Here is a 17,431-nt window from a genome sequence, read left to right as displayed (position 1 = left end):
TTGGAAATAGCTGCACATTTTAGTGTACAGGTTATGTGACAGCTAGTTATATAATAGCTAAAATGGGCAGTAATTAAAGCATTAGATTTATTTATACAGTTTTGATACCAGGTTATTTATTTTGAGTAGATTATCGTTGAAACCCATCTGATCTTGAGATTAAAAGAGAGCTTCTGGATTGAGAATGTTGATATGTAAAAGTCATGGTTTATGGTTGCTTGTATTTGTTCCATCTAGAGATTGTAGCTGTTGTTGTTTAGACAATCAGTTGTGTCTGACTCTTTGTGACCCCGTGGATTGTAGCCCACCAGACTCCTCTGTCTATAGGATTTCCCAGGCAAGAATACTGGAGTGGGTTGCCATTTCCTTCAAGGGATCTTCCTGACCCAGGGATCAACCCATGTCTCCTGCTTGGCAGGCTGATTCTTTACCACTGAGCCACCTGGGAAGCCCATAGATTGTAGCTAATTATGAGTATAACTGAAAAGATTGTAGTGTGGCATGAGAAATCATCCTTATGAACCAAACCTTTGTTTCTTTTGTTACTCTTTACAGAGACTGCTCCTAGTGACACTGAGTCTTAACATCAATCGGTTGGGTGACTTTGCTTTAAAAAAAAGGAAGGAAGACAGGAAGGCAGGCAGAAACTTTCTGATTGTTGATTCTGCTTTCTCTCTATGGTTGTTCCCCAGAATTTCCAATTGTGGTACATTATTCCTTTTTCTATGTTACTCCTGTCCTTTGTCTGGTAATGCACTTATCACAAGTGGCATAATTCTTTGTTTTCCAAACTATTAGATTGTAGGAGCAGTGACCGCATCTTATTGTCTTTGAAGTCTATTTTCACTGTTCCATTAAAGAATTGCTTTGATGTTGTCTTGTGTGTGGCTTGGTAAGGCTATTAAAGGACATAGGGAAACTCAGAGAAAAAGAGCTTTTTGGAAAAAGAGAACTCATTATGAGGTAGCATTTGAAAAACCTGATGGGGATGTCCATGGGGAGTTAGACAACCAAGCTGAGGCTTAGGGAGTGACCAGGCCTCAGAATTGGCCTACTGATTTGGGTATCAGTAGCATAGAATGGGAGTTAAAGACTTAGATTTAATGAGGTTGTGCTGGAGTGAGAAGAAGAGAGGATTAAGTACTACTCTGACTCATCAACCTTGAAGAGATGGGCAGACAAAGAGAAGCCCCATATAGAGATCTGTGGAGTGCCCTACAAAGCTTAGAGAATGGAGCTAGAGCAGAATCTTGGAAACTGAAGAAAGAGTTTGGTGGGAGGGGTCACCAGTTTCAGGGCACAACTGAGATGCCAGGTGTCCTTTGCAGTTTAGTTACTGGGAGGTCATCGGTGGCCTGGGAAAGGCCACTTTTAGATATCTTGAGTAGTGAGGGGAGGAGGGAATAAAATAGAGAAAGGAGGCGGAATCTGTCTAACTTTGTGTTGACATATACATACAGGAAAGTGCACAGATCACAAGAAATTTTTGCAAACAAACTGTACTGGTATATCTTGTACTCGAGAAACCTTCAGGGCCCTTCTAAGTTACTCCCAGCTCACTAAGGATATCCGCTGTTCTGTCTTCTAACCAGTGGACAGTAGTTAGAGGACTAGGGGTAGAGGGTATTGTGTTGTGTTTAAGATGGGAAAGATTTTCTTGAATGTAAATAAATCCTGTAACTTCTCTAGTGGTTGGCCAGTCACTGTTTCTTTTTATGTTTGGGACAATTTCATTTCATCCTTTCAAGTGTTTTTGAAAGTAAGTACAATTCAGTGTTTTTACAAACTTAAGTTGAATAATTGTTCCTCAAGCATCTGCTTTTGGAATAGTGGTTTTCTAAACTTGGCTGATCATGGGAATAGATTCTTGGGACTCTCTTAGGTTTACTGAGTCAGACACTCTGGGGGAAGGCATTGGAATCTGTGAGTCTAAAAAAAATTCCCAGGTGATTCTGAAACCTTTTATGTTACACAGTCCTGGTACACAGCACATTTTATTGAAAAGGAAACTGGTGTGTGTATGTATACATACAGAAATACACACTCATATATGTGTATATATATTTTAAATTTATATACATGTATAGATATTTAAATTTATTTTATTGACCTATAGTTGATTTACAGTGTTGTGTTAGGAAATTGGCATATATTTTTAGTGGAAATTCTAGTAAAATAATAGATCTGTAATGGTGGGAGAATAAAAGTATTACTCTTCTTAATAATGAGAGAGACTATATGTTATGTTTTCCATAAAATTGATAAAGCAGATTGTCAGGGTTTTGAGCCCAACCGTTCCTGAGCATCCTTGAATAATTCTGAGGATGACTGATTCAGCTTGAGATTTTTATGTGTCCCTAAAGCAGTCTGTATAGTCAAAGCTATGGTTTTTCCAATAGTCATGTACAGATGTGAGAGTTGGATCATAAAGAAGGCTGAGTGCCAAAGAATTGATGCTTTCGAACTGTGGTGCTGGAGAAGACTCTTGAGAGTCCCTTGGACTGCAAGGAGATCAAACCAGTCAATCCTAAAGAAAATCAACCCTGAATATTCATTGGAAGGACTGATGCTGAAGCTGAAGCTCCAATACTTTGGCCACCTGATACGAAGAGCCAACTCATTGGAAAAGACCCTGATGCTGGGAAAGATTGAAGGCAAAAGGAGAAGGGAGCAGCAGAGGATGAGATGGTTAGATAACATCACCAACTCAATGGACATGAATCTGAGCAAATTCTGGGAGATGGTGAAGGACAGGGAAGCCTAGGGTGCTACAGTCCATGGGGTCACAAGGAGCTGGACACAACTTAGCGACTGAACAGCAACAACATAGCAGTTTTCGTGGGACACAATCAGAAAGTTGTCTTGGAGCTTGAGTTCTGGACAGTACACTTTTATTTGCAAAACAAGGACAGTTTAGCCTCTGGGTATCCACTGTGATCTGAGTGTGAACTCACCTGATTAATATCTTAGTTAACTGTGTACAGCAATCTGCCCTTGCTGCTAGTGCTAAAGGCTAAACTCAGTCTTATGCCTGAGTCTTAAAAAAATTTTTTTTTAAGTTATAACTTGAGTTTCTTTGAGTTAACTCATAAGCTTCCTCTAAACTCTCAGGGACCATGTTTGCTTAAGTGTCGTATCATGGTGTGCATGCTTGCTTCACTTGTCTCTTTGCAACTCTATGGAATCATAGACTCTTTGCGACTCTATGGACCATAGCCTGCCGGGCTCTTCTGTCCATGAGATTCTCCAGGCAAGAATACTGGAGTAGGTTGCTGTGCCCTCCCCCAGGAGATCTTCTTGACCCAGGGATACAACCTGTGTCTCTTATGTCTCCTGCACTAGCAGGTGGTTTCCTTACCACTAGTGCTACCTGGGAAACCCATGGTAACTGATGTGGAATAGATATGTAAAAAATATTTCTTTTAAAATGAAATTCTAGTTGACCTCTTCCAGTTGTTATATAACACTACTTCCCTGGCCAGATTTGTTTTTGTTCTTGTCAGTCCTTGATGAGCTCCAGTGGAGAGTAAGAAGTGGAAGCCTTTTAAACAGTGGTGGCCTGCTCTTTTACAATGTTTCCTGTTAGGGCCCCATCCAACCAACTGCCAATCCTGCTGCTCAGTTTGCATTGACAATCAAGTGCTCTGTGGACTATGTAAAACAAAAGTTGAGAGACAAAGAGAGTCCACATGTCTAAGATGGAGGATATACCTTGATAAGCACAGCATATAAGATGTATTCTTAGGGAATATAGTCAGACAGAAAGAAAGAGGGTTTAACCACATGAGCCAGAGAACTCCATGACACTCCCTCTGAAGTCTGCAAACTCAGGGTCATCAGCTGACCTGTTTCCCCTATGACTATGGGTCTCTTACAGCTACCTTTAAAATATCAAGGAACCCAATACATTGGTTTCCTTAATTTGAGACCTTCAACTAGCTGAGTTCCAGGAGGGGTGTCTAGTGACCGAAGGGCACAATACAGAGGATAGGCTGGACCTAAAGCAGTGCAGTCTTTGGATCTAGTTAGTCCTGTGGCTGTAGCTTAGCACTCATTGAAGATACAGAGTGGACTTGACTTTGAACTACCAAACCAGACTCTTCTAATTCAAGGTAGAGAATGTTTAATCGGCTCTTCAGTTCAGTTCAGTTGCTCAGTCGTGTCCGACTCTTTGCGACCCCATGAACTGCAGCATGCCAGGCCTCCCTGTCCATCACCAACTCCCAGAGTTCACCCAAACCCATGTCCATTGAGTCGGTGATGCCATCCAACCATCTCATCCTCTGTTGTCCCCTTCTCCTCCTGCCCTCAATCTTTCCCAGCATCAGGGTCTTTTCCAATGAGTCAGCTCTTCGCATCAGGTGGCCAAAGTATTGGAGTTTCAGCTTCAACATCAGTCCTTCCAATGAACACCCAGGACTGATTTCCTTTAGGATGGACTGGTTGGATCTCCTTGCAGTCCAAGGGACTCTCAAGAGTCTTCTCCAACACCACAGTTCAAAAGCATCAATTCTTCAGCACTCAGCTTTCTTCACAGTCCAACTCTCACATCCATACATGACCACTGGAAAAACCATAGCCTTGACCAGATGGACCTTTGTTGGCAAAGTAATGTCTCTGCTTTTTAATATGCTATCTAGGTTGGTCATAACTTTCCTTCCAAGGAGTAAGCGTCTTTTAATTTCATGGCTGCAATCACCATCTGCAGTGATTTTGGAGCCCAAGAAAATAAAATCAGCCACTGTTTCCACTGTTTCCCCATCTATTTGCCATGAAGTGATGGGACTGGATGCCATGATCTTAGTTTTCTGAATGTTGAGCTTTAAGCCAGCTTTTTCACTCTCCTCTTTCACTTTCATCAAGAGGCTCTTTAGTTCTTCTTCACTTTCTGCCATAAGGGTGGTGTCATCTGCATATCTGAGGTTATTGATATTTCTCCCAGCAATCTTCATTCCAGCTTGTGTTTCATCCAGTCCAGCATTTCTCATGATGTACTCTGCATAGAAGTTAAATAAGCAGGGTGACAATATACAGCCATGACGTACTCCTTTTCCTATTTGGAACCAGTTGTTGTTCCATGTCCAGTTCTAATTGTTGCTTCCTGACCTGCATACAGGTTTCTCAAGAGGCAGGTCAGGTGGTCTGGTATTCCCATCTCTTTCAGAATTTTCCACAGTTTGTTGTGATCCACACAGTCAAAGGCTTTGGCATAGTCAGTAAAGCAGAAATAAATGTTTTTCTGGAACTCTCTTGCTTTTTTCTTTTTTTTCTTTTAGTTTTCTTCTTTATCTTATTTTTTAAAATTTTTTACAAACCCTTGTGTCGAGGGCTGACTTTCAATAGATCGCAGCGAGGGAGCTGCTCTGCTACGTACGAAACCCCGACCCAGAAGCAGGTCGTCTACGAATGGTTTAGCACCAGGTTCCCCACGAACGTGCGGTGCGTGACGGGCGAGGGGGCGGCCGCCTTTCCGGCCGCGCCCCGTGTCCCGGGACGAAGGGCTCTCCGCACCGGACCCCGGTCCCGACGCGCGGCGGGGCGCGCCGCGCCGCGCCCCGAGGGACGCGGGCGCTCTCTTGCTTTTTTGATGATCCAGCGGATGTTGGCAGTTTGATCTCTGGTTCCTCTGCCTTTCTAAAACCAGCTTGAACATCTGGAAGTTCACGTTCACGTATTGCTGAAGCCTGGCTTGGAGAATTTTGAGCATTACTTTATTAGCGTGTGAGATAAGTGCAATTGTGCAGTAGTTTGAGCATTCTTTGGGATTGGAATGAAAACTGACTTTTTCCAGTCCTGTGGCCACTGCTGAGTTTTCCGGTCTTGTTTTTGCTGACTGTAATCAGCTCTTAGAAGGTGCGTATGTACCCAGTTTCTGAGCCAAGCCATCTACCCTGGGTGGAGAGTGAGCCTGGCAAACAAGGAAAGATTCTCAAAGACTGTCACTTGGGACAGTGAATGCTCAGGCCATGGGTACACATAGTCTAGAGATCCTAGCCCCTCACCAGAAGAGGTCCAGCAGTGGTCTCACTTCCCAGGAGGTATTTTTAGTCTGGTTGTACCATGATGGGTCAGGATCCCTCATGGAGAGAGAACACCTTTGTGTTCATGTCTCACAGGGCAGCATAACAGGAGTGCCCATGAAGAAAAGGTCACAAAGCCAGCACTTTAGTGATTATGACCCAGTTGGTTAAATCTTTCTTGAGGACATCAGACTTCCAGATTCATGTTCTTTTTCTTCATTGGGGAGATAAAAGATTAAAGAAGATTCTTCTTTGCTCCTTGTATTGCCCTCACACTTTCCTGGGGTGATTTCTGCCCATTTTAACAGACTTTCCTTTGTAAATCCTGATATTGAGTGGCTTAACCCAAACAGTCAATATGAGCTCTGACAAATTGTGATAGCCATCCGGTAGGGGCCCACCATTGAGAATCTCCATTTTGATACCATCTGGTCAAGCCGTATAGAGTAGTTTCTCACCAAGAGGAGCCCTCTTTGATACCAAAAAAGAAAATAAACCACCCAAGATGCTGGGTAGTGAATCAGCATCAGACTTCTCTGCCTGTGGATTCTTTACCCAGGCTCTTCCTGTGAGTTTCCACTGCACATCAATACCACCAGGTGTGTGGCTGACTCATTGCTGAGAATGACCCTTGACCTGCAGTCTTAACCCATATTTTGGCATAAACCTGACATGATTTAGGTGTGTATGAATTTTTTTTTGACATACAATTTATACACATTGAGATGCATAGATTGTAAGATATACGGATTGTAATGTGAGCTTTGACAAATGTATACACCTTCTGTAGCTCTCACCCAGTCAAGATATTGATCATTTCTGTCACTGCAGGAAGTCCCATTGTGCCCCTTATCCACAAGTCTACCCCACACATACTTCACCTCCCAAGCATTGTTGTTGTTGTTGTTCAGTTCCTCAGTCGTGTCTGACTCTTTGTGACGCCATGGACTGTGGGATGCCAAGCTCCTCTGTCCTCCACTATCTCCTGGAGTCTGCTCAAACTCATGTCCATTGAATTGATGATGCCATCCAACCATCTCATCCACTGTCTTGTCCTCTTCCTGCCCTCAATCTTTCCCAGCATCAGGGTGTTTTCCAATGAGTCAGCTCTTCACATCACTTGGCCAAAGTATTGGAACTTCAGCTTCAACATCAGTCCTTCCAGTGAATATTCAGGGTTGATTTTCTTTAAGGATTGACTGGTTTGATTTCCTTGCAGTCCAAGGGACTCTCAAGAGTCTTCTCCAGCACCACAGTTCAAAAGCATCAATTCTTTGGCGCTCAGCCTTCTTTATGGTCCAACTCTCACATCTGTACATGACTACTGGAAAAACCATAGCTTTGACTATATGGACCTTTGTCGGCAAAGTGATGTCTCTGTTTTTTAATATGCTGTCTAGGTTTGTCACAGCTTTTCTTCCAAAGAGCAAATGTCTTTTAATTTCATGGCTGCAGTCACTGTCCACAATGATTTTGGAGCCCAGGAAAATAAAATCTGTCACTGTTTCCACTTTTCCCCTTCTATTTGCCATGAAGTGATGGGACCAGATGCCATGATCTTAGTTTTTTGAATGTTGAGTTTTTAAGCCAGCTTTTTCACTCTCCTCTTTCACCCTCATCAAGAGGCTCTTTATTTCCTCTTCACTTTCTGCCATTAGAGTGTTATATATGTATCATCTACATATCTGAGGTTGTTGATATTTCTTCCAGCAATCTTGATTCTAGCCTGTGATTCATCTAGCCTGGAATTTCACATGATATACTCTGCATAGAAGTTAAGTAAACAGGGTGACAGTGTAAAGCCTTGTCATACTCCTTTCTCAAATTTGAGTCAGTCTGTTGTTCCATGTCTAGTTCTAACTGTTGCTTCTTGACCTACACACAGGTTTTCTCAGGAGACAGTTATTGACTGTGCTAATTTCTATCACTGCATATTAGGACTAAGACCACAGATTTTAAAGCATAAAGATTTCCTTAAAATCTAAATGGTGAGAAATATCAGGAAATAATATTTAATCAAGTAAATTGGCACTTCTCAAGGCAGGAGGAGGCCTCCAAGGAGACTTTTGTGAGCATCTGGACACATTTTTGACTTATGGCTGGGAGGGATTGCACTGGTATCTAGTGAGTACAGGCCAGGATGCTGCTGTGCCCCCTACAGTGCACAGGACAGCCTCCCAACAGAGAATGATCCAACTCAAAATGTCAACATTGCTGAGACTGAGCAACCCTGAAGTAAACCTCTGCAGAGAGAATTGTGGCCCTGGGGAGTGTTAATTTCTGGATGGCCCAGGTCTCTGGGGATGAGGTTTTTTTGTTGTTGTTGTTTTAATTTGTTGACAGCCTGCAGTAAACTGAAAGGGCAACTGCAGGAGAGAGCTTTCTTAAGTGCTGCCACCCTTGGGGCCACAGTTCCTGCTGTGGAATGGGAGGGAAGGTAGGCTTGGGTCAGGAGAGGCTGACAGGAGAAGAGGGAGATAAGGAAAACAACTTGGGCAATAAAAGGGTAGGCTTAGCATAATAGTAAAACTAGAAAAATGGGCAGGAGTGGGGAAAAGTAGAAATTAATGACTCCTAGGCACAGCGGATAAGAATCTGCCTGCCAATGCAGGGACACCGGTTCAATCCTGGTCTGGGAGAGATCCCACATACTGCAGAGCAGCTAAGCCTGTGTGCCGCAACTCCTGAGCCTATGCTCTAGAGCCCTGGAACTGCAGCTTCTGAGCCTGTGTGCTTTAGTGCTTGTGCTCCACAACAAGAGAAGCCACTGCAATGAGAAGCTCCTGCTTCGCTGCAGCTAGAGAAACCCCATACAAAGCAGTGAAGACCCAGCACAGCCAAAATAAATAAGTAAATTTAGAAAAAGTTAATGACACCTGAAGTACAAGCGGCAGAATAAAAAATAAACAAGTGAGACTACATCAAACTGAAAAACCTCTGCACAGCAAAAAAAAACCCATCAACAAAGTGAAGAGACAACCTATGAAATGGAAAAAAATGTTTGCATACCATGCATCTGATAAAGGGTTGATACCTAATATATAGAAAGAACACATACAACTCGGTAGCAAGAAACCAAATAACCAATTAAAAAATGGGCAAAGGACCTGAATAGACATTTCTCCAAATATGATATGCAAAAGGCCAGAAGATACATAAAAGGATGTTCAGCATCACAAGTCATTAGGAAAATGCAAATTAAAACCATAATGAGATATCACCTCACTTCTATTAAAATGGCCGTCATGAAAAAGAACAAGAGTTGAATGCTGGCATAGATGTGGAGAAAAGGGTACCCTTGTGCACTGTTGGTGGGACTGTAAATTGATACAGCCACTATGGAAAACAGTGTAAAGATTCTTCAAAAAGGACTAGCAACAGAACTATCATGTGCTCCAGCAATTCCACTTCTAGGACTATATCCAAGGGACACAAACTCAAAAAGGTATCTGCACCCCCATGTTCATAGCGTTATTTATAATAGCCAAGACAAGGAAACAATGTGTCTATTGATAGATGAGTAAATAAAGAAATGTATGTATATTGTGCACACACGCACATACATATATATAAAATGGAATATTGTTCAGCCATAAAAATGAAATCCTACCATTTGTGACAACATGGATGGACCTTAAAGGCATTATGCTAAGTGAAATAAGACGGAAAGACAAATATGTGATCTCACTTATAAATGGAATCTAAAAACAAATAAAAAACTCTAGCTCGTAGAAGAAGAGATCAGAATTCTGGTTATGATAGGTGGAGGATGGGAGGAGGGGGGATCGAAGGAAGGTGGTCAAAAGGTACAAACCTTTGGCTATAAGATAAATAAGTACTAGGCATATAAGGTACAACATAGTGACTATAGATTACAGTGATGTACAATATATAGGAGAGTTGTTAAGAGAGTAAATCCTAAGAGTTCTCATCACAAGGAAAAAATTTTTTTCTTTTTGTCATTTATGAGAAGATGGACATTAGCTGAACTTGTAATTGTTTCACAATATATGCAAATTAACCATGCTGTACACAAACTTAGGCAGTGATGTGTGCCAGTTACTTCTCAGTAGAACTGGAAAAATGCATATAAATTCCAGCAAAATGTTAAATTTAAAAAGTAAATGAGATTGAAAATAAAAGATGAAAGTGAAAAAAATATGAAAGTGAGTGAGATTAATCATTAAGAACATAAAAGTAGAAATCTGAATGAAAACAGTAGAAGGCCTTCTACTGAAATTTGAGATGAAATATGTGAAAAGTAGGGAGGATTAAAGATTGAAAGCAGGAATCAAGAATTTAAAAGGTCAACACAAGGCATTGTATCAAATGAGGAGGAAATAGGGGTCAGCATGAACCCAGAATGCTTGGATGGGGAAGTGGGAAAGGGATGAGGCACCAACTGTTGCTGGTAAGAAGGGGAATTGAACAAAGTTGGGGTGGGGCCAGCCAGCTGGCTCAGTGGAAAGTCCCCAGTATCAGCAGTGTTGTTAGTAGTCTGAACAGACCCAGAGGGTGGAGAGCGCTGAGTTGGCACCTCCAGATACCAGCAGCCTGATAGGCCATCTCCTGGGAAGTGGGGAGGGGCATACTGTCAGCAGTGGCTCACTAACCTTTATCCTGAAAGCAAAAGAAATTAGTGGCAGTATTGCCTGGAAATTAATACCTTTCAAGTATTCTACTTAATGCTTTGGGGTGTAGTCATTATTTTTAAACCAGTTTAAGTAATAACCATTTCTTTTTTAAAAAATAGCTTCCAGCTCTTTGTTTGCTTCTGAAACATGGGAATTTTCTTTTGTGTGTGTGTGTGTGTGACTCCAGGCATAAATTTCAACAGACCTTTGAGGTTTTAACTAGCACTATATGCTTTGTGAGTATTTCTGAGTAGCCTAGTCTCTCACATTACAGGCATTGCAAATCTCAGGAATAGGATTTCCAGGCTAAATCATGCCTGAGTAGTTAGAACAGGTCAACCACTCATTTACTTTTTGCCTGTCTTCTGTCCCTTCATGCAGGCAGAAACTATTCTTGAGCATTTTTTTATGTGTTTAGCACAGTTGTAGGCATGAAGAATACAGGGTGAGACACAGCCCCATCCTGAAAGGGCTTCTAGTTTGGGAGGGAGAGCTTCGTAGACATAAATAAATGGATAAATAAGAAAAGCAATAAACCTCCATGCTCTTGGGCAATTGTACAGACAGCAAAGCAAGTGTAGAACATTCTAGGCGGAGGAACCAGCATGAATGAACCCATAAAACTGGAAAACAGCATGGGAAGGAGTCCAAGTTTTATGGGAAAAGGCAGAGTGACTGATGAAGTTAAGAAGGTGGTTGGGGTCAGATCATAAATGGGCCTCTTAGACTCACATAAAAGTCCTAGGTAATAAATACCAAAGGATCTCAAATACGGGTAGTACTCAGGTTTGCAGTTTAGAAAGATCATTCTTTTGCAGTGCGGTGGTTTTGAGTCATCAGAGGGCCAGGTGAACAGTTAGAATTAAGCTGTTGAAACAATCCAGGAAAGAAACAAGGGCCCAAGGGGAGAAGAAAAGAGGAGAGAGTAAGTTCTTTTAACAGGCAGAATTAACAGGACTTAATAACCAATAGGATGGGGGGTGGTGGAGATGACCTTAGAGCTTCTGATTGGGTTGTCTAGTTGGAGGGTGGCACCATTCCTGAGAGGAAAAAGTAGCTGAAGAGGGGGTATTTCTGGTGGAAAGATTCAAGATGGTCAAGTGCTGTGTATTAATTTTTTAAATCTATTATTTTTTAAAACTTTTCTTGATTCTACAGCACACATTCACCTATCAGGCCTCATAGAGACTTGGAGGCACAATCAAGATCCTGATGAGCTGGTTTTGGGTGTGTTTGGTGGTGGGAGCTTGTGTCCCATCCAGGTGGAAATGTCCAGAAGTAATAGGATAAGTGAGTTGGGAGCTCAGAAGAAAACTCTGGCCGGGAATTGCATGTCTGGGAGTCACTGGCTTTGTGTTGAAGCCATGGGCATGAGTGACCTGGTCAGGGAGAGCAGGGCACAGAAAGAGTGTGAGTTTGGGAACAGAGATTGGGGGAGAGCAGCTCTGGGTAGGAATGGAAAGCGAGAGCTGCTGAACATTCCATTCTTAGAATTACAGAAAGGTTCTTCACTCTGTTCAATGAATCAATTGGTGAGATCATTAAAAACTCCTTCCCCTATTATTGGTGTGTGCGTGTGTGTGTGTGTGGTGTGTCATTTATTTTACTTATAAGGCTAAGTAGAAAACTCAGGAACTACTACTGTCTTTTGGAAATGAAGATAAAGATGACTTGGAATTTTGAGTCCATGAGAACATGTTTTTTAGGTTCTGACTTGCATAAAACTTCAAGAATGCATTTATTTCCCATAATGCACAATAAGCCTTTTGGAGCAGAAGTGGCTGAAGTTGCAAGTGTGCCCAAGTTACACACCTTCAGTTTGGAGAATTGGGAGAAGGCTTAAATTACTTCTGTATTTCAGGTAATTCAGAGGTTCATGGGGCCTGCCAGCCTGAGCCTGCTCACCTTCAAGGTCTATGCATCATCAAAAAAGGACTCACCTCACAAAGATACTGTGAAGGTTAATGAGGTAATATGTTGTGATATATTTTGAGTATCTGATAGAGTTACTATGGGAAGGATACAAATTGACTATCAGGAAGCTATAACAATTTGGAAGATGTTTAAAAGGAGGAAATATATTTCCTTATAGTTTGTTTTTATATATGGGACGCTGCTACACTATGGCTTTTTCAACTTTAATTAATGGTACTTAGCTAAGGGCATAATTAAGGAATATTTCTTAGATTTTTACTGGGGAAACTGCTCTATCCCAGTAGATTGTAAGCACAAGTCACTTCTAAGTGATCTTCTTGCTTCTAGACTGCTTATTAAGCCAGGAAAACATTCACATTTTTCCTTCGCCTAAGCAATTAAAGACCAGGGCTCATCCTGCTTCTTGGCTGGATTAGAGGCTTATAAGTAGATGCTTAATAAATACTGAATATATAAAATGAGAAATCATCTCTCCATTGTTTACATTCCTTTTGGTCTCTGCTTCCCACTGATTATTTTGGCTATTTCGTTTCTTTTGAAACTAAAATACTCTGTGTAAAGTATCATAAAGATCTACCTTCAGTCATGATCAGGGTTACTTGAATGGTGTTTACATAAAGCTGAATAGCTTATTTTTTTTGCCCTTTACTCTCTTCTTCTCAGGCCTTGGGGCAGTGGCATCTTTGAGGGTGAAGAAGGCAGCCCATGGTGGCTCTGAAACATTTCTTCTCTGCCTGGGGGACAAACCTGCTCTCCTGCTTTCGTTAGCCTTAGACTGATCATTAGAAGACGACTAGGCTAGGTTAGACTAGAACTAAGTCTAGACTGACTCTTCAGTTAATCTCAGGCTTTTCTTCCCTATCCCACCTCCCACCCACCCTTTAGAGTAATAAAATCCTTTTTTCAAACTAAATCTAAGGTGAAATAACAAATACCAGTATATAAAATGGGTGAAGAGGGCTGCTTTGTCTGCTATGAGTAGGATCGGAGGAGGCTACAACACCTCATAAGAGCCCTGCTCTCTTGGCCTAGGCCTTATTAAGAAAGTAAGTGTGGTAGAAAGATGGTCTAAAGCAAGGTTCAGGGTGCACATAATCCTTAGTCACTGTAGTTCATGAATTACTAGAAATATGATGCTTGTAAATTTGACAGTTGATTGTTATTTCATTGCTGTATACCCTTCTTCATTTTTTTCTGTTTTGTTTTTCAATTTTTGCAGCTTTCACTCTACTCCGTTCCTGAGGATCAGTCTAAATATGTGGAAGAACCAAGGACCCAAACTGAAGAAAGCATCTCTCATCTCCAACATTATTGTGAACCATATACAAGTTGGTGTCAGGTACAGCTGTTCTGAAAATAGAATGAATGCATTTCTGTTTAGAGTCAGTAGTGAAAAGTCTATATTGGCTCTAAGTTTTCAGAAAAAGGCACAACAAAGGGCCCCAAGTTAAAGAGTGCCCAACTTAAAAATGTTCATTAGTGCCATCTCTGGAAGAGAGCAGAGAGCCCTGACTTCCTGGTGGCAGCTGTTGCCATAGCTGCAGAGAGAATTTCCTTCCCACTGGGCAGAGAGTGTCACATTGCCTAGAGAGCAGAGGCCCATGGTACTTACCTTTTTTTTTGGCCAGGCCTACTTGGCTTGCAGGATCTTAGTTCTCCAACCAGGCTTGAACCCCAGCCACAGCAGTGAAAGCTCCGAGTCCTAACCACTGGACCACCAGGGAATTCCCCCATAGTACCTATCTTGTTGGTTGTGGCTATGAAACCATTATTGTCCACCAGGGAGGATACTGGGACTGCAAACATTTATATATATTAAAGTTAGGAAGTTTCTCTCCTCTCAGAGATTCTACAAGTCAGTACCACTTTAAACAGGATGGGTACAGAGCATTTCAGATGCAATATTAAGAGAGTAGATAACTAAAAGAGGGTGGAATTACATGTTTGAGTACTGAAGTGTTTCCTCTAGTGATCAAAGATCTGCATCTACAGATTGACTTGTACTGCTCAGGTTTTAGATCAGACATATGTCATTATGTTCATGAAAGCACATCTGCAGCTTTTAACATTGGAAACTGAAGTTTACAGTCTACAGAATGTTTTTGTTGACTTTGATCTATATATTTGCCAAACTTGATTTTGAAAATTCATGACAAAGTAACAGAATGTAGATGTGTGTGCTGTGGTCTAGATTTACTTTGCTTGAGATTTATAAACTCAATTTTCATCCAAATCTTTTAAAATTTTAAATTTTAAATTTCCACTGTCTGTGCCAGTGCTGAACTTTTGTTCACCAATTTAGAAAAAAAATGGTAAACGTAGACCCTGTCAACAACATAAATTAGGTCATTATACTAGAGTATCATAACCATATTATAGAGTTATGAAATACCTAAAGACTTTACACATAATGTGCTGTACACATTTAGACTTTATTCTCTTGTTCTAGAAGATTTTTAAACCATCTGCTGGTGGTTAAGATAAGGTCAGCACATTTGCAAATATTTTTGTACCATGTAGGCATGACTGCATGACTACTATTATTTCTCTCTTGCTCTTTTTTTTTTTGTGGTTAAAAGTACTTTATCTCTTTACCTTTCAACCTAAGGTTGCTTTTTGTTTTTTACTTTCTTGTCTGTGCTTAATGCTTAGTGCAGCAAAATGCCTCTGAAGCTGACAGCATAGTAATCAACATGTTTATTTGTACTGCTTATAAGTAAAAAAGCTTTTTTGTGATTATATTAGTTTTATTTTCCTGTAGATTGAACTCTTCATGAATGAAAATACTTTTCATTCCTGACTCCATTTTCAGACCTACAAGTTCTAGTCCCTTTCTTTAAGAACTAATTTAATTTTCTTAAATTAGAACTGATTCTAATTCTTAAGAACTGATTTAGTTTTTCTTTCTAGTTAACAGATTATGCTAGCAGAAGTGGCAGTCAGTCCAGACATTGGTCTGTAGCTTTTCTTTTTTTAAAATAAACAAATCATTTTCCAAGTGGCAGCTGGTTCTGATATCTTCTAATATCCACATATCTCTTTTTCCATTTTTTACTGTAGATTTCTTGAAGGTGAATACCTTCTAGCCTAGTTCCTTCTTTTCTTTAAGATCATCTGATGTTCATGTAAAAAGTCTTTTTATTGTTATTAGGAGAATGTTAATACTTCATTTGCTCAGGATTGGGGTATGTGTCTCCAAATCTGGATATAGACTCCTTTGTCACATTCAATCGGGTCATTTCTGCTTCAAATGGGCAGTTTTCAAATACAAGCTCTAAAATCATGGCAAATCAGGAAATAGACTTAATATGAAAGATTTAATCTCACAGGGAAAGGATTTCCACTTTAATTATCGAGGGGACTGAGTGTTTTTCATCCTCTTCAGTTTCAGTAGAAGAATAAAAAGGCCGGGTTGTTGAAACCACTCTACTTGAAATCTTTGCTTCCTGTGGCAATAATAAGCCATTCTGCTAAGCAATTTGTGGTGAACAGGAAATTACAAAAGAAAAAAAACAACACAAAACCCCTCAGATAGACAGTAAATCCCTTTGTTCAAGAAGTGCTAATAACATGATAATTTATTCAGTAAAGATAAATACATATTTATTGTTACTTTCTAAACAACAAAGTCTATTCATTCTTTTTTTTTTTTATCTTTTTAGGAAAAGTACTCCCAAAATAAGCCCAAGATGCAAAGTTTGGTTCAATGGGGGTTAGGTAAGTTGATTTTTAATTAGGCACAGTCAGTTTGTTTGACATTGGATGTTTTAACTGGTATTCCGTGGATGCGCTCCAGGGGATCTGTGAATTCCTTAAAATTATATGTAGAATTTTAGAGTTACTTGGTTATTTCTGGAAAGAGGATCTGTTTTTTCCATCAGATTTCAGGAAACTAGTGTCCCCATTCAGGTAAGTCTCTTCAGGATCATTAGGATTGTTGACCTAACAGGTGCAGATACACTGGATTTTCATTTTTTAAAATCTGTTTCCAGATGCAGTGTCCTAGCTCATCTATAGGATTTCGGAATCAGGATCGCTCATTGGCATGGCTGGTAACACATGTTATAGAAGTCTAGATGCAGGAAGGAACTAGGCTAGTGTGCCTAGGAAAGGCTTTACTGCATGATTCGTGTGTTCTTACATGTTTTCATTTGTTTTTTTATCATCTTTGATTGTTTTTCACATTCACTTAACACATACACCCATAAACTGATTTCACAGTCTTGTGTTCAACTAATATTAAGAAATTAATAGACATTGGTCATATTTCATTCCCTTTATTGGGCGTCTAAACCAGTCATCCTCTTCTTTCTACAAGTGTTTGTTTCCATGACAGAATAAACATGAGTACAGTTTATTTTTCTGTGAAGATCATCAGAGCATTGATGTGCTGATACCCCTGAGACTACCTACCATATAAATACAGTCTTCCTTTGAAGATAGACATATTAGTGGCTTACCAGTTCTTTAAATTATTCATGTAGATTAATATCTTAATTTTAAAAACAGTTATTCAGTGCTTATTAAGTATCAGGAGCTAATCTATGTGACTTGAAAGTATTAATTGATGTAGAATCCTTATAACAACCCTGGCAATTAGGTACTTTTTTACTATCTTTTTTTTCCCCTCAGGAAGCTAAAGATTTCCTGATCTTTTATCTCTCTGTGACTGAGGTGATCTCTTTGTTGTCACCTGTCATTTCCCATAGAAGTAAGCAGTATTTGCAATATGAGTCTTTTTTTTTCTTCTCTTGGACTCAGTTACTGCAAAGGCTCTTAAGAAGAAACATTCCATTATGAGTTGCGTTGTTGTCTGCCAAGACAACCCATCCATTTCCCAGC

The 17,431-nt window shown here is 40.4% G+C and overlaps 1 protein-coding gene across 2 annotated transcripts in view; it reads left to right on the top strand.

The window, feature by feature from the left end:
* Nucleotides 1-17,431, top strand: part of APOO (apolipoprotein O) — a 59,971-nt gene that overhangs the window by 14,306 nt on the left and 28,234 nt on the right. For both annotated transcript variants that reach the window (XM_020903060.2, XM_020903059.2), the window contains exons 2-4: nucleotides 12,516-12,623; nucleotides 13,809-13,928; nucleotides 16,252-16,306. In XM_020903060.2, coding sequence (XP_020758719.2) covers nucleotides 12,516-12,623; nucleotides 13,809-13,928; nucleotides 16,252-16,306 — 283 coding nt within the window. The remainder of the gene's footprint in view (nucleotides 1-12,515; nucleotides 12,624-13,808; nucleotides 13,929-16,251; nucleotides 16,307-17,431) is intronic.

Source organism: Odocoileus virginianus, unplaced genomic scaffold, assembly GCF_023699985.2.
Source record: "Odocoileus virginianus isolate 20LAN1187 ecotype Illinois unplaced genomic scaffold, Ovbor_1.2 Unplaced_Scaffold_4, whole genome shotgun sequence".
NCBI classification, from domain to species: domain Eukaryota; kingdom Metazoa; phylum Chordata; class Mammalia; order Artiodactyla; family Cervidae; genus Odocoileus; species Odocoileus virginianus.
This window is presented reverse-complemented; position numbering and strand designations above follow the sequence as displayed.